The sequence below is a fragment of the Vanacampus margaritifer genome, chromosome 14 (genome assembly GCF_051991255.1).
Source record: "Vanacampus margaritifer isolate UIUO_Vmar chromosome 14, RoL_Vmar_1.0, whole genome shotgun sequence".
Taxonomy (NCBI): domain Eukaryota; kingdom Metazoa; phylum Chordata; class Actinopteri; order Syngnathiformes; family Syngnathidae; genus Vanacampus; species Vanacampus margaritifer.
This window is the reverse complement of record NC_135445.1, coordinates 2882289-2899119: the sequence shown is the minus strand read 5'-3', so window position 1 is coordinate 2899119 and position 16831 is coordinate 2882289. Positions and strand designations below refer to the sequence as shown.

Here is a 16831-nt window from a genome sequence, read left to right as displayed (position 1 = left end):
TTAAAAAATGCTTTGGTGCCATCTAGTGGCAAACCTTTTGGATGGGCGTCAAGAACTTGCTGATTTTTCCTCTCAATAATAGTGGATTGCTTACCAGTCTCTGGGTGGCAAGTTCCGTGCTGATGGCAGTCGCACGGGATGCACGTGGAGAAGGGCCCGCCGTTGGGGACCTCCCGGGTGAATCCGGGTGCGCATTGCTCGCAGAAGTGGCCCACGAAGCCGGTGGGACAGGTGCAGCTTTCCACCCAGGGGGCAGGGGGCGCCGTCTCACCATCGGCGAAGGATGCAGAGGCGAGATTGACCCCCGAGAGCTGAGATGTGTCTGGAGATGAGACACAAAGTATACTTGATTTCAAGGGGACATACTATGAAAAATTCACCCGTCTATTTTCTACACCCGATCTACATTCGAGGTGAGTTATCCCAGCTGACTTTGGGCGACAGAAGTGGGGTAAACCCTAGACGAGTTGGCAACCAATTGCAGATGAACTCACATTTACATGTATGGGAAATTTTAGTCAAAGATGTATTTTGGTGAAAGAAGTGGGATACACATTGGACGGATCATCAGCTAAATGAAAGGACACAAAAAATGACCATTCACACTCATATTCACACCGACGTACAATTTACCGTGTTCTAATAACGGAATATGAATCTTGGCGAGAGAAGCGGGATACACCCTATATAGACAAATAAACATTCACTCCCACATTCACACATATGAGCAACTTAAAGTCTTATATTAAACAGGATGACTTTTGGTGAGAGAAGTGGGATACCCTGACATGGCCGTCACTAATGACAGGACACAATATAGACAAATGATTATTCACACTTGACCCTATGGTCAATTAAGAGTCTTCAGGTTTCCCTAAAATGACTCTGGCGAGAGAAGTGGGATACAGCCTAGATTGGTAGACAACCATTCACTCACATTCACACCTAGACAATTTAGAGTGTTCAGCTAAGCTCTGGTGACTTTTGGTGAGAGAAGTGGGATACAGCCTGAACCATTCACACCTATGAGCAATATAAATAATAAATATAAGATAACTTCTTGTAAGAGAAGCGGGATACACCTAGGACTTTTGCCAGCCTATGGACAATTCAGTTAACCTCAGACTTTTGGAATGTGAGACACAAGATAAAAAATGGCCAAGATTCGAACCCTGACCTACAGGAATGCAAAGCAGACATGCGAACCACCCACCCAAAGTGCCATTGCTGCATTTTAAATCTGCCAGAATCTTTCACCAGCAAAGCGCGCTAACGATTTTCAACTTTTGCCCCTCCAAGTGGCTTTCAGGCAGACGCGTCATCTGCCGAAAACTTTCATGTCACAATTCCATCAAGGCCTCGCTCCCGCTGCTCTCATCTGACACCTTTCTGCTCCCTTTAACTTTTTTTTTCTTCTTCTACCGCTCAGAGAGTGCGAGAGAGCTACCTGTCGTTATTTTAACGACCGTAAAATCTTTGGACTCTGCGCTTAACATCCTACCTAATTCAAATCCAAAATTGGAACTGGACCGTGATGTGACATGCTCGATAGACGAAGAGTGTCAAATATCTTTTACATTACGCCAAATTCAATGTTGAAAACCAGCCTCATTTCACACTTTCTACTCGTTTCTCTTCCGCGCGATTAAAATTCCGGAGGTAAAAGCAGGAGGCTAGCGTGCCGCTGAGGAAGAGGACAGGCCGGGCCCGTCTTATTATCCCACCGCGCCGCGAATGAACCCGGCTTTCATTAAAACGGACGGAATGTCGGCACGGCCGCTCGTTAGAAGCGGTCACGCTCCGCCTTCTTCGCTCACGTCGCCCTCATTACGCCGCCACTCGTTTTCATCTGTTTCCGGCGGAACGGGACGACTGAGCGCGCGTCACGCCTCGGTCAAGAGGGGAGCGCCGGTGCGGTCCACGGATGTCGGGGATAAAAGGAGGATTCCGAGGAAAAATGATGACGGCGAAACGACCAGCGACGTTGCCGACGCCTTTTTTCTCGACATTCATGTCACGGTGCTTTTAATGGGAATTGTTGGCAAGAAAAAAGAAAAAAAAAAGGAAACTCCTGGAATATGTGTCCTCATGCGGGGACACATGGACTAAAAGACAGGCGGCAGACAGAAATAGCTATAAAATTGTACTACATGAAAGGATAGTAGTAAAGATATAATTTAATAAAAGTGTAAAGAATTACAGACCCTAAACCACTCCAAACGCCCTTTGTACAGTAGCTCCCTAGCTAGCCCGGGTGCTTGTTTATCTCTTAGGGAGCTAGCTAGCCTGCCACAGTTTGGCTTTAGCTCCAGGTGCTGGCTAGCTAGCTCCCTAGCTAGCTCCCTCGGCGCTTGTTTACCTGCTAACTCGCTAGCTAGCTAGCTAGCTCGCTAGCACGAGGGACTAAAGCTAAACTGTGGCAGGGTTTTTACTTTCTGGACCTGGATTTGCTATCTCTGAAGTAGCCATGTTGGTAGGGGCAACTGTTCCCATCAATGTATTAAAAACATGTAGTAAAAGTACAACTCAGTAAAGCGTTGTGACAATCAGTGGTACCTTTAACTTAACTTTAAATAATTACATGTCCCATTTTATTAAAGGACCCTGAACCAACCAATTGTGGATTTAACAGACAGAAAATAGTGTCCCGTCCATTCCAAATACTCTTCATACAGTAGTTGTCCAAGTATTTTAGGTCCAGAAGCGGCCATGTTGGTAGAGGCAACTTTCCCATCAATATATAAAAACATGTAGTAAATGCACAACTTCGTAAAACGTAAAAAAAATAATCGTCACATTTTTTTTTACTTCAGCTCAAATGTCATTGTGCTGGTCCTTCTGGCATGTGCCACCAGGGGGCAGTATGATACAGACATAAAGATGTACCTCAATTTAACGGACTCAACTGATTCTGGATTTCAAAACTTCAAATGCAAGTTATCAAGGTCTATTAGTTCCAGAATCAGCCATGTTGGCATGGGCAACGTTCCCATCAAAAGCAATGCATGGACATATACGCGGTGGCCATGTTGGTAGGGGCAACGTCCAGATAAAGAAATGAAAGCATGGACATGAGCTTAGCATCTACATCTCATCGTGTAGCTTCTGTACACATCTCTCAAACATGCTATTCTTGGTACAGTACACTTTTTTTTTTTCCAAAGCCCTTCTCTAATGGCATCCAATCTTAATGGTGGTGAAAAAAAGAAGCACGCCAACCATTTCAAGAACGTGTGAGCAACATTTGGGAATAAACGTCCTCTTTTTTTTTTTTGCACTGGGTACAGCTCGCCGTGTTCGACGCTTTTAACATTTTATGCTCAAATCCTTTCTGCCGTATTCCAATTATTGATGAGCATCTGACAGAAACGCCGTCTCCACGAGGAAATGTCCCGGAAAAAAAAAAGTTGGACCGTGCATTGGTTCCCCGCCATCGAGCAACGAGCAGGAGTGCCGTTTTCCAGGTTTCTAATATGGGTTAGAGAGATAAATGTCGTTTTTTTTCATCATGAAGTTTAAGAAAAGTACATGTTGTGTCTGTGACAGCCACTAGAGGGCGCCTTAACTTGAAAGTCATGCAACGTCATTTATTGTATAAACAATCATAATAATAATGATATTAATAGTAAGCTGCAGTAAGAGCAATGTGTGAGAGCGACTTCTTGGGTACAGATTAATGCGAAGGTCAACCAATTTGATACACACCTCTGAAATAGCAAATTTGGTTGTTGTACCAGGTTTTCAAAAATATTGTCATTCCAAATGTACGCCAATGCAAATCCTTAGCTTCATTAGCCTGCCTATGATGTTTCCCATTATGTGTTAGCATGACGCTAGCTGACGACGCCAAAGATGTGTATGTGGTTGTTTTAATTACACACCATGCACATTATTTTTTCACTGTGAAATTTTTTGGTGTGCTGGCAAGTCAAAGCAATAAATCGTCCTAAGGACGGTTCGTATCTCAAGGCGCCACCGTACTTGAGGACGTCGGGTAACTTACAGTTGAGTCCTCCGGCGTTGCTGATGCGCAGCGCTGTCACGTCATACAGGATCCGGCGGAACTCCAAGGCGGGCAGCTTTGGTGTCATCTGGCTTTCATCAAGCCTGCGACGACACGAGAACACATCCTCTTAGTTTCCGACAGATTAAACAGCAGATGTGTAGTGTCTCTTTGATCACACTTTAGCCGCACCGCACCAGTAATCTTCACATTTGGGGATGATTACAAGCTTGCCGCCACACACATTATGTGCCTGACACGAAGACGGAGGATGCAAATGTGCTGACTTTGACATCTTCGGGGCGTCTTGACAGTTGAGCTTTACTCAACCGGCTGCGGGATGATCTGTAACACATCTGACATGTACTGTGGTGCCGTGTCTTATTGCCGCCGCCGCAGGTGCTGCATCAGCTCCGTCCCCAAAGACGAATAACACCGCTGCCAAGTAAAGTGCAGTGAGCACCTTCTAGATGACGGTTCTTCATCCGCAAAAAGTTGAGATTTCCCATTGAACTCTTCTGAAATCTTCTTTGTATTTAGCACGTCATCCTGTCTGAAAAGTATATTGGTCAGGCTCAACATTACAAATAAATGAACTAAAAACATAATATTTGAGCTTGCTGACAGGGTGGACATTTTTTTTTAAAGCTTATTTTAGCATTTAATGAGCACATGGTTATTTTGTCTGAAATGAATATTAGTCGAGCCCCACATAAAAATAAAAAAATTAACTGAAAACGGACATTAAATATAATATTTGAGCTTGCTGACAGGGTGGACATTTTTTTTTAAAGCTTATTTTAGCATTTAATGAGCACATGGTTATTTTGTCTGAAATTAATATTGGTCAAGCCCCACATAGAAATAAAAAAATTAACTGAAAACGGACATTAAATATAATATTTGAGCTTGCTGACAGGGTGGACATTTTTTTTAAAGCTTATTTTAGCATTTAATGAGCACATGGTTATTTTGTCTGAAATGAATATTGGTCAAGCCCCACATAAAAATAAAAAAATTAACTGAAAACGGACATTAAATATAATATTTGAGCTTGCTGACAGGGTGGACATTTTTTTTAAAGCTTATTTTAGCATTTAATGAGCACATGGTTATTTTGTCTGAAATGAATATTGGTCAAGCCCCACATAAAAATAAAAAAATTAACTGAAAACGGACATTGAATATAATATTTGAGCTTGCTGACAGGGTGGACATTTTTTTTTAAAGCTTATTTTAGCATTTAATGAGCACATGGTTATTTTGTCTGAAATGAATATTGGTCAAGCCCCACATAAAAATAAAACAAATTAACTGAAAACGGACATTAAATATAATATTTGAGCTTGCTGACAGGGTGGACATTTTTTTTAAAGCTTATTTTAGCATTTAATGAGCACATGGTTATTTTGCCTGAAATGAATATTGGTCAAGCCCCACATAAAAATAAAAAAAATAACTGAAAACGGACATTAAATATAATATTTGAGCTTGCTGACAGGGTGGACATTTTTTTTAAAGCTTATTTTAGCATTTAATGAGCACATGGTTATTTTGCCTGAAATGAATATTGGTCAAGCCCCACATAAAAATAAAAAAATTAACTGAAAACGGACATTAAATATAATATTTGAGCTTGCTGACAGGGTGGACATTTTTTTTAAAGCTTATTTTAGCATTTAATGAGCACATGGTTATTTTGCCTGAAATGAATATTAGTCGAGCCCCACATAAAAATAAAAAAAATTAACTGAAAACGGACATTAAATATAATATTTGAGCTTGCTGACAGGGTGGACATTTTTTTAAAGCTTATTTTAGCATTTAATGAGCACATGGTTATTTTGCCTGAAATGAATATTGGTCAAGCCCCACATAAAAATAAAAAAAATTAACTGAAAACGGACATTAAATATAATATTTGAGCTTGCTGACAGGGTGGACATTTTTTTTTTAAAGCTTATTTTAGCATTTAATGAGCACATGGTTATTTTGCCTGAAATGAATATTAGTCGAGCCCCACATAAAAATAAAAAAAATTAACTGAAAACGGACATTAAATATAATATTTGAGCTTGCTGACAGGGTGGACATTTTTTTTTAAAAAGCTTATTTTAGCATTTAATGAGCACATGGTTATTTTGTCTGAAATGAATATTGGTCGAGCCCCACATAAAAATAAAAAAATTAACTGAAAACGGACATTAAATATAATATTTGAGCTTGCTGACAGGGTGGACATTTTTTTTTAAAGCTTATTTTAGCATTTAATGAGCACATGGTTATTTTGCCTGAAATGAATATTGGTCAAGCCCCACATAAAAATAAAAAAATTAACTGAAAACGGACATTAAATATAATATTTGAGCTTGCTGACAGGGTGGACATTTTTTTTAAAGCTTATTTTAGCATTTAATGAGCACATGGTTATTTTGTCTGAAATGAATATTGGTCAAGCCCCACATAAAAATAAAAAAATTAACTGAAAACGGACATTAAATATAATATTTGAGCTTGCTGACAGGGTGGACATTTTTTTTAAAGCTTATTTTAGCATTTAATGAGCACATGGTTATTTTGTCTGAAATGAATATTGGTCAAGCCCCACATAAAAATAAAAAAATTAACTGAAAACGGACATTGAATATAATATTTGAGCTTGCTGACAGGGTGGACATTTTTTTTTAAAGCTTATTTTAGCATTTAATGAGCACATGGTTATTTTGTCTGAAATGAATATTGGTCAAGCCCCACATAAAAATAAAACAAATTAACTGAAAACGGACATTAAATATAATATTTGAGCTTGCTGACAGGGTGGACATTTTTTTTAAAGCTTATTTTAGCATTTAATGAGCACATGGTTATTTTGCCTGAAATGAATATTGGTCAAGCCCCACATAAAAATAAAAAAAATAACTGAAAACGGACATTAAATATAATATTTGAGCTTGCTGACAGGGTGGACATTTTTTTTAAAGCTTATTTTAGCATTTAATGAGCACATGGTTATTTTGCCTGAAATGAATATTGGTCAAGCCCCACATAAAAATAAAAAAATTTACTGAAAACGGACATTAAATATAATATTTGAGCTTGCTGACAGGGTGGACATTTTTTTTAAAGCTTATTTTAGCATTTAATGAGCACATGGTTATTTTGCCTGAAATGAATATTAGTCGAGCCCCACATAAAAATAAAAAAAATTAACTGAAAACGGACATTAAATATAATATTTGAGCTTGCTGACAGGGTGGACATTTTTTTAAAGCTTATTTTAGCATTTAATGAGCACATGGTTATTTTGCCTGAAATGAATATTGGTCAAGCCCCACATAAAAATAAAAAAAATTAACTGAAAACGGACATTAAATATAATATTTGAGCTTGCTGACAGGGTGGACATTTTTTTTTTAAAGCTTATTTTAGCATTTAATGAGCACATGGTTATTTTGCCTGAAATGAATATTAGTCGAGCCCCACATAAAAATAAAAAAAATTAACTGAAAACGGACATTAAATATAATATTTGAGCTTGCTGACAGGGTGGACATTTTTTTTTAAAAAGCTTATTTTAGCATTTAATGAGCACATGGTTATTTTGTCTGAAATGAATATTGGTCGAGCCCCACATAAAAATAAAAAAATTAACTGAAAACGGACATTAAATATAATATTTGAGCTTGCTGACAGGGTGGACATTTTTTTTTAAAGCTTATTTTAGCATTTAATGAGCACATGGTTATTTTGCCTGAAATGAATATTGGTCAAGCCCCACATAAAAATAAAAAAATTAACTGAAAACGGACATTAAATATAATATTTGAGCTTGCTGACAGGGTGGACATTTTTTTTAAAGCTTATTTTAGCATTTAATGAGCACATGGTTATTTTGTCTGAAATGAATATTGGTCAAGCCCCACATAAAAATAAAACAAATTAACTGAAAACGGACATTAAATATAATATTTGAGCTTGCTGACAGGGTGGACATTTTTTTTTAAAGCTTATTTTAGCATTTAATGAGCACATGGTTATTTTGCCTGAAATGAATATTGGTCAAGCCCCACATAAAAATAAAAAAAATTAACTGAAAACGGACATTAAATATAATATTTGAGCGTGTTGACAGGGTGGATTTTTTGTTATTTTTATAAAGCTTATGTTAGCTTTTAATGAGCAAACGGTTATATTGTCAAAAATGCATAATGGTCAAGCCCCACATAAAAAAAACTGAAATAATTGAAAGCAGACAATGAACATAATATTTTAACTTTTTTAAGCTAATATTAGCATTTAATGACCACACGGTTGACCTTCACTTTACGGCTTGTTTCAGTTAGCAAGCTGATTGTCTATTGTTCAACAAATCTCTGAAATGTTTTTTTTTTTTTTTTTTTTTAGATCAATTGATATTTCCATATGACAGAGTGGACACCTTAAGCCTGACATCATCCAACTACACACATAACATGATGAAAAGGATAAAACAGAATGATTTCTTTTGAAATTATCCACTGTTTCAGCCATCATTCAAAAGACAAAATACTTCAAAACGTGTTTTTTTTTAGGGGGCAGTTACTCCACAATGACAGGGTGGACAACAAAGACACATGCAATATGCAAAACAGTATGTGGGACATGCCAAAATCCTGTTCATGTTCTACTGTGGTATTACATTAAACACAAGACAAAGAAAAAGCCAAACACTATTGAAGTCCGCTGTGATGTGTTCAGGTCTGGCATTTTTCCATCAATGTAAATGACTGTACACTTCCTGTACATGACTAATGAGCTCCTCCCCTCGAATCAAAGAGATGCAATTACAAAGCTGGGGCCCCCCAGAGGGGGCTGTGTTCACAGTGCCGGCCAGACGGTGATAAGCGGCCAAAGTGAACAAAGTCAGCGCTGCGCTCAACCCCCGACGGGAGCGCCATTGTCCCGCTATAATCGGCGGCCAGCAGAGTCTGCCTGCCATTAAGACTGAGCTGGCCCCGCCCCCAACCACCAGCTCATCATTGGATCGCGGTGCTGACTTGTTGGAAATACAAACACTTATATGACAGGGATAAATCGATATAAAGCTTTAATTTTTTTTAATAAGGTCTCGTTATATTACAAATTTCCAGTTATTGCGAGCACGTGCGAAATGTAATCCCTCGCAATAAACAAGCGCTCACTGGACTTCCTTTGACGTTTTTGGAACGGAGCGTTCCATACAAAAAAGGCAAACGTTGTTTGCCGGCTCATCCCAACCAATCATCTCCCCCTCTTATCTTTCGGCCCTCGGCTCAAATCCTCGCGCCTCAATTTAATCCGCCGCGCTGCGATGGCGTGATGATCTTTGCACCGCCGCCGCTTAACCGGTTAACAAATTTACCGGATCGGGATTCTGGGGGCTGTCAGTCAAGAGAGTCGCGCGTGTGTGTGTGTGTGTGTGTGTGTGTGTGTGTGAACTCATGTTTATTTATCAAGGCGTCTCTCCGACTCTCTTATTTGCACGCCACGCTTAACGCCTTTGATTGTTTGGGATTTTGTGGCAACAGATGGACGCCCGCTGAATCGTACGGATCTGACACCAGCGCCAGTTTCTCCGTGAATTATATTAAGAAATATATTAATAAATAATATGCGAGTGTTCCCATGCCAGCTATCAGTATCGGGCCGATAAGAGGCCTAATTTCAAGGTACCGGTGCTCCTCTTGTGGCCATTTTACGATCAGGACCTAGAAATGAGAATACATTTGGAAAAAAAAAAAATGTAGTACATAAATAGTAACACATGTATTGAATAAAAACGGTAGAAAAGGTGCTGCTGAATATTAATACTTAAAAAAGGAAGACATGTACTCCATAATTAATCTGGTCGATATCAAGTCCTGCGATGAGCTTCCTACTGAGTTTTTGTCATTTGTCATTTCTTTTTTTTGCAAGCGTGAGCGTGTGACAGACGGACGCTGGGGTGTTGCTGGAATGTGGGGTGTGAGGCGAAGCAAAGGCGATGTGAGGAGTCTAATGAGACCTGCAGAGAACTTCTTAACAAGACCGCTCCACTGCCTTGCACAACCAATCAGCTCTGTTAACCACCACCACTTGATGCTAGCTGCGTGTGTGTGTGTGTGTACATCAGAATGTGGACGCCTCACGAGAAACGTTAACTCGCGCATAATTTCCCTAATTGCTAATTCAATGGATTAATTAAAAAACACTACGCTACTGAAATGTGCTGTCAATATCAATAAAAATGGCTAATAGAGAAATGAAGCACAACTGGATAAAAAAAACACACACACACAGACACAACACTGTGGAGCAACCTCATGTCTACTGGAATAGATTGTGGCGTGACCAGATCTATTAGAACATAAAGAGCAATACACACAACATTGTGGAGTGACTGCATGTCAGAGTGTACTGAAATATAAACTTATACCTAAACAACATGCAACCACCTACCATGAGTTTAATGGAACATACGCATGGATCTGCACAACTCTGTGGAGCGACTGCACATCTACTTCTACATAAACATGGATACGCACAATATTGTGGAGTGATAACCTGCCATGGGGCAACTGGAACATAAACACTGACATGCACAACATTGTGGCGTGAACACCTGTTAAAATCTATTGGAGCATAGACATGGATGCACACAGCGTTGGCGAGTGACCACACATTAAACTCTACTAGTACATAAATATGAACATACACAACACTGAAATGACCACAGAGTCTCGACTGGAACATAGACATAGATGCACACAACATTGCAGAATAACCTTGTGGACGCACACAACACTGCGGAGCGACCACCTACAATGGATCAACTGAAATGTAAACATGGATGCATAAAACACTGTGAAATGGCCACTCATAAGAGTCTGCTGGTACATTGCCATGGATCCACACAACACTGTGGAATGATCACATGAATAGAGACAATACAGCGGAGTGACCACATACCATGGATCAACTGAATCGTAGGCATGGATGCACACAACACTGTGGAGCGACCAACTGTTATGCACACAACAGTGTGGAATAATCACATTGATGCAGACAATACAACTGAGCGACCACATACAATGGATCAACGTAAATGTAAACACGGATGCACACAACATTGTGGAAAGACCGTCCATTATGCATACAACATTGCGGAATGACCATATGGATGCACACAACGCTGTGGAGCGACAACAAACCAGAACTTGCTGGAACAAAAACATGGATGGACACAACAACACTGTGGTGCAACGACCTATGACAAATCTACTAAAACATAATCATGGACACACACAACAGCTGTATTGGTTAGCAAAAGAGCCCTAATGGGCATAGTGCTTATGGATGTAATTTAAGCAGGTAAAGGGTTAAAATAATTATCATACTGTAGTGCTTTTTATTTCCGGCTTCCCCTTTTAGTCATGTTATTTCCACGTCTTCTTTTAAAAATATGATTTGTTGTCATAAAGATGATGTCATTATGTGGAGTTACACAGACTTGACTTCTTCCCATTTATCACTCCATTGTCATTCTGTCCACTATTTGGCATGCATTCCCTCAAAATGACCCCCCCCCCCCACCCCATCCTCTTCATCACAAATTTATTTCATTTCAATTCATTCCCAGATCCAAACGACCCACTTTGACCCTTTTGGCTACGCTGGAAAAATTCCTATTCTCGCCTCGTCAGAAGGTTTACAAACGGCGCAGACGCACTTTTGAACTAAGGTTGCATCAGTTGATTTTTGGCGTTAGTGCACAGGAGCATGAGAACCAGATTCAAAAGTATTAACGATAAGAATATGCTTACAAAACTAAAAGTTCGATTTTTTAAAAAAGTTTTAACAAAATAAAGTTCTAATCTTATGAGAATAAATTGTTCTTTTTTTTTTTTTAAATAATCAAGTGATAGTTTTATGAGCTGAAGTCGTATTTTAATAATTAATAAAAAGTTGTAATTTTACAAGAATAATATGACAACGTTATGAGAATTACATTGTTTTCTGCAGAAAAAAAGTATACGACAGTAAAATTGTAATTTTGTGAGAACAAAGCAGGAGAAAGTTGAACTCTAACGAGGATTACACATTTTGACTCAAAAAAATTGTCATCTCATAAGAATAAAGTCATTTTTCCAAGACCGTCATAATCTTACGAGAATAAAGATGCTTTTTTTGTTGTTGCTGAAAGTCACTTTTTTTTTTTTAACACAAAGTTATAATTTTTTGACAAAGTTTTTAAAGGTGCACACTAACAAAAAAAATTAATTGCAATGTATTTTAAAGGTGTAATATTACAACAATGATACAATTTAGGAGAATAGTCATTTTTTTATTTAGATATAGCAAAATAAATATTATGAGAATAAAGCCAGAATTTTTTCTAGCACCAGAATAAGTTATATTTGTTGTCATAATATTACAAAATAAAATTTATTTAACACACCAAAATTTTCTCCAGGATAAATTGTAAAAATTAAAATTGAAAATGTGTTAATTCTAAAAAAATAAATCAATAAAACTAAAATGACTTTAGTGTCCCAATATTGCAACCCCCCTGAAAAATGTTAGATTCAAGCAATAATACAACTTTATTCTCATAATACTACATATTGTTTCTCTTAAAAAACAAACAAACTGTTCTTTCCCGCGTGCCCCTAACAATCGTCTGTGAGTGAACCTCTTCTTGCCTGTGGCGAATCTTTTCCCATTCTGAGCACGATTATGTTCCGGGACAAAGCCAAGAACATGGAAAAAAAAAAACCTTGCATTTAAATGTTTTTTTTGTAGTGTTTCCTACCTGACGACAAAGGTTTTCCACGGTGTGAGCCCGGGGTGGCCTTGTTGCACGGGGCCGGGTGCGAGCTCGGCGCCGAGCGTGATTCCGGAGCCTTGGAGGAGCACGGCGACGCGGTCGGGAAGCAGTTCCGGGCTCTCGGAGGTGAAGGTGATGGAGAGGAGCTGGCCGTAGCTTTGGATCTGATGGCCCACAAATTTGTCTGCGGGAAAAGGCCAGACAGCATTTTTGGGAAAAGAAACTCATCTTTTGATTCTATTTTTTTTTTTTGCATAGGCAACAACAGACACAGGCAACAATACAATGGTATCGAGATACGTATCGAATCGTTATTTATTGGAGAGACGCGTACTCTAATTTGAAACTTAGCTCAACTTATTTTATTTTTACTTGCACGGCGTTGAAATTCCAAACTAAAAAAAAACAAGTTAAAACATTGAAGTTGCACTCTTGCCTGTACGCAGTTTTACATATTTTTACATATCTTTCCTTTTTCTGCTGGCGTAGGAGGATCACTTTAATTACATTCGTCGAGGGAGAGTGTTAAGCAGGCGCTTTTACATGAAGGGAGGCAAAAATCAATTCATAAACGACCCCTAAATGATTCATTGGGTAACATTTCTACATTCATTCATTGGCAACAGGCAAATAAACAGCAACTTTTTCATCCTGTCTTATCTTGCGTTTCGGCTGACATCGTAGCTCGCTGCAGCACGATTCATATGCAAGGCAAATCCAATCATAATCTAACAATCATTAAAAATGAGATCCAGTTAAAAGATGAAACTTAGATCAAATTCAACCATAGAAGCAAATGACTTTTCATGGGACTAGAAACTTCTCTCAAGACTAGAATGCTCCGTTAGGACCTCTAGAACCTTCTCTTGAGATTAGTACCCTCCGTTAGGACCAGTTTTGGGACGAAAACCATGCCTTGAGGCCAGAGCAATGTCTTGGTACTCGAACCTTCCCTTGGGATGAGTATGTTATCTCAAGACCAAATAATTTAAAAAAATTTTTTTACATCTGGTTGCAGTTACTTCTATTGTCGTTGTTTTTTTTCCCCCGTGAAAAACGTGTGTTTGAAATCCTACTGAATGCCTGAAGAACATAAGTAGTTCATTGGAAAGGGATGTCGAATGTTCCGGACGCGAGGCACTCGGGTGAAGGGTCGTCATGGCGACCCATTTCCCGTGTTATTGGAGTGCTCGAGTTGGTGTGAATGAAGCGGGCGCCTGGTGTCCTTCGCAGTCTTTCTCTCTTTTTTTTTTTTTTGAATCTTACTCTTTCCTCGCACTTGTTATTTCATCAGCTTTTGCTTTTTGTTCCTGCGATGGTGACGATGATGATGAGACCTTCATACTGCATTCACCAAACTTCTTTTAAATTCTCACTGGAAAATCGCCCAATTGAGGTCACCTGAACCCGCTCCAGCAGATTTTTCTGCCCTTGTCTTTAAATAAACAGCTCCCGGTTTCTGTCATCACTTGAACAAATCAATGATGTTGAAAAAGTAGATATTGCCTTTATATTTGTGGTCTACTTCAATATTTAAATCGTAAAAAAATTGGATGACTCCCTGTAATAAATAAATACCTCTCCCCAAAGAGATGCTTCTTTGTATCGAAGGTCCGCTTGAACAAATAGAGGCATCACCCAAAACAGAAAACGCAACCAAAAAAACAACAAAAGGCCTCTCCCTAAATACAGTAGACAACTTCCTGTTTTCATCGCCCCCGCTTGAAAAAATAAATGCCTCTCCTCAATTAGATACCGTAAACAAACACCTCTCACCTATTTTCTGTCCTCTGCTGGAACATGCAGTATAAACGCCCTCCACCCAAATAGACATCTACTATTTTGCATATTCATAAAAAAATAAAGGCCTCTCCCCGAATAGACATCTGCTTGTCTTTATTTTCCGCTTGATCAAATAAAAATATGTAATTAATAACAAATAATAGTTGCCTCTTTGAATTTAAAGGCCTCGCCCCAAATAAACAGCTCCCTGTTGCTGCAGTTCACTTGAACAAATAAAGGCCTACCCCCGAATAAATGCTTCCCTGTTTCCAAGTTTCACTTCAACAAAAACAAAACAAAAAGTCACCAGTCCTCTATTAGACGCCTTCTTGTTCCCATCGGCCTCTTGAAGAGATAGCTGCATGGTTGTATGGTCCACAACAAAAAATAAACGCCTCTCCCCAAATATAGATGCCTCCTTTGCACCCGTATGCACTCCTTGCATATGCGCTCCCTCGCTCTATTTCCACCAGAGAGATTTTTTTATTCAAAACGCTGCCCTCTGTGGCAATTTTCTTTCCTTGCTAGATTGCTGTAAAGGACTCAAGAGAGACGACGTCCGTCCTCCCAACCGAACCCCTCTTCCGCACCCGCGCTACAGCGAGCAGCTGATCGCGCTTGTTGCGAGACCTCGGCAGCTGCTCTCCACCGGTCAGTCTGGCGTAGTCGCCGCGGGGGACCTCAACTCCGCCTGTGTCAAGGATCAAGCAGATGTCCGGGATCAGGAGGGAGACGTACGATCACACCCGTGTCAACCCAACCGTCTTCAGTTCCAAATGTCAGCGCAAAGTAGCAAACTGGTGGGTCGGGATCCAAAAGTAGTGATCATGATGTCGAGGAATGACATTTTGCTTCTACTAAGATTATGAATGGTTAGTCATGGAAGTAATGAAAAAATTAACACAAAATTAAAGAAATGAGAAAAAATGTGATTGAAAGATTTTTCAGCATTAGTAAATTTTGACGATTCCAGGGTGTTACATAGGGATTATATTATATACTGTAAATAATCATTACAATGAAAATATTGAAAGAAAGGTAAACTATATATATATATATATATATATATATATATATATATATATATATATATATATATATATATATACACACACATACATACATATATATATATATATATATACACACATATATATATATATACATATACACACACATATATATATATATATATATACTGTATATATACACACACACACATATATATATATATATATATTTATATACACACACACATATATATATATATATACACACATATATATATATACACACACACACACATATATATATATATATATATATACACATATATATAAAATTTCCAAATATATTTTTTACATCCGTTTTTATTTTCAATTCTAGTCATTTATTTATTTAGTCATTTATTTATTTTTGATTTTGGCAGTTTGGGTCCTCCATAATAGCCAAACAAACTAATGGGAAAAGTTAAAAGTGACAATCTTTTTCTTTTTTTCCCCACATAAGTAACGTTGAGTCCAGGTTGTCGCATCCGTACGAGCTGTCATAACGCTAAGTCGTCATCACAAAGCGGGCCAGCCCAAGTTTGTTGTCCATGACAATGCAAGATGTTGATTCCAAATGAAAAACGTCAGAAGCGGCCATCGGATGCCGGGGATGAAGCGCCGAAGAGTGACGGCTCGAGTGCTTCGCCAGCCTGCTGATCGTCACTGACAATTCAGCGACACCCCCAAATGAGATCGCCGCCGCCCTCCCCACCGCCATCTTACTTTCACGCAATCCGCCGAGCTGTCGCCGCCAAGTCCGACACCCACTTGTCAGCCGCCATTTGGGAGCGCACGAGCGTGACGCGTGGTCCTGCCGAGTGTCGGCTTATGTCTCTGGAGTTGTGTGAATCGCTAAGACCATCTTTGGCCCGCTTGGACTATTTTTTTTTTATTTTTTAAAAAGGATTGATGGAATTCTGCCCCCGATGTGACTGCCGGCGGGGGTCACAAATGCTTTCTCATAAATCGGACAATCTGGGCCTGAAAACATGTTACGAACAACACACATAGAAACAACCGCTTTGTGCTGCAACGCGATAATGTAAGGCATTATGATTACGATTAATGAGCACGTTGCAATTGTATTAATAAGGCCAAATGTTTATTTCGTGGTGATGTCATTGCGTGACCACACCTAAATGGAATTGCCATTAATGTAACTTCCACCCCCAA

General features: G+C 39.0%; 1 protein-coding gene across 4 annotated transcripts in view; it reads right to left on the bottom strand.

Annotated features, from left to right (window-relative positions):
• Positions 1 to 16831, bottom strand: part of lamc3 (laminin, gamma 3) — an 87064-nt gene that overhangs the window by 27177 nt on the left and 43056 nt on the right. For all 4 annotated transcript variants that reach the window (XM_077585881.1, XM_077585880.1, XM_077585882.1 and 1 more), the window contains 3 exons: positions 12813 to 13011; positions 4004 to 4107; positions 95 to 322 (listed from right to left, as the gene is read on the bottom strand). In XM_077585881.1, the coding sequence (XP_077442007.1) occupies positions 95 to 322; positions 4004 to 4107; positions 12813 to 13011 (531 nt within the window). The remainder of the gene's footprint in view (positions 1 to 94; positions 323 to 4003; positions 4108 to 12812; positions 13012 to 16831) is intronic.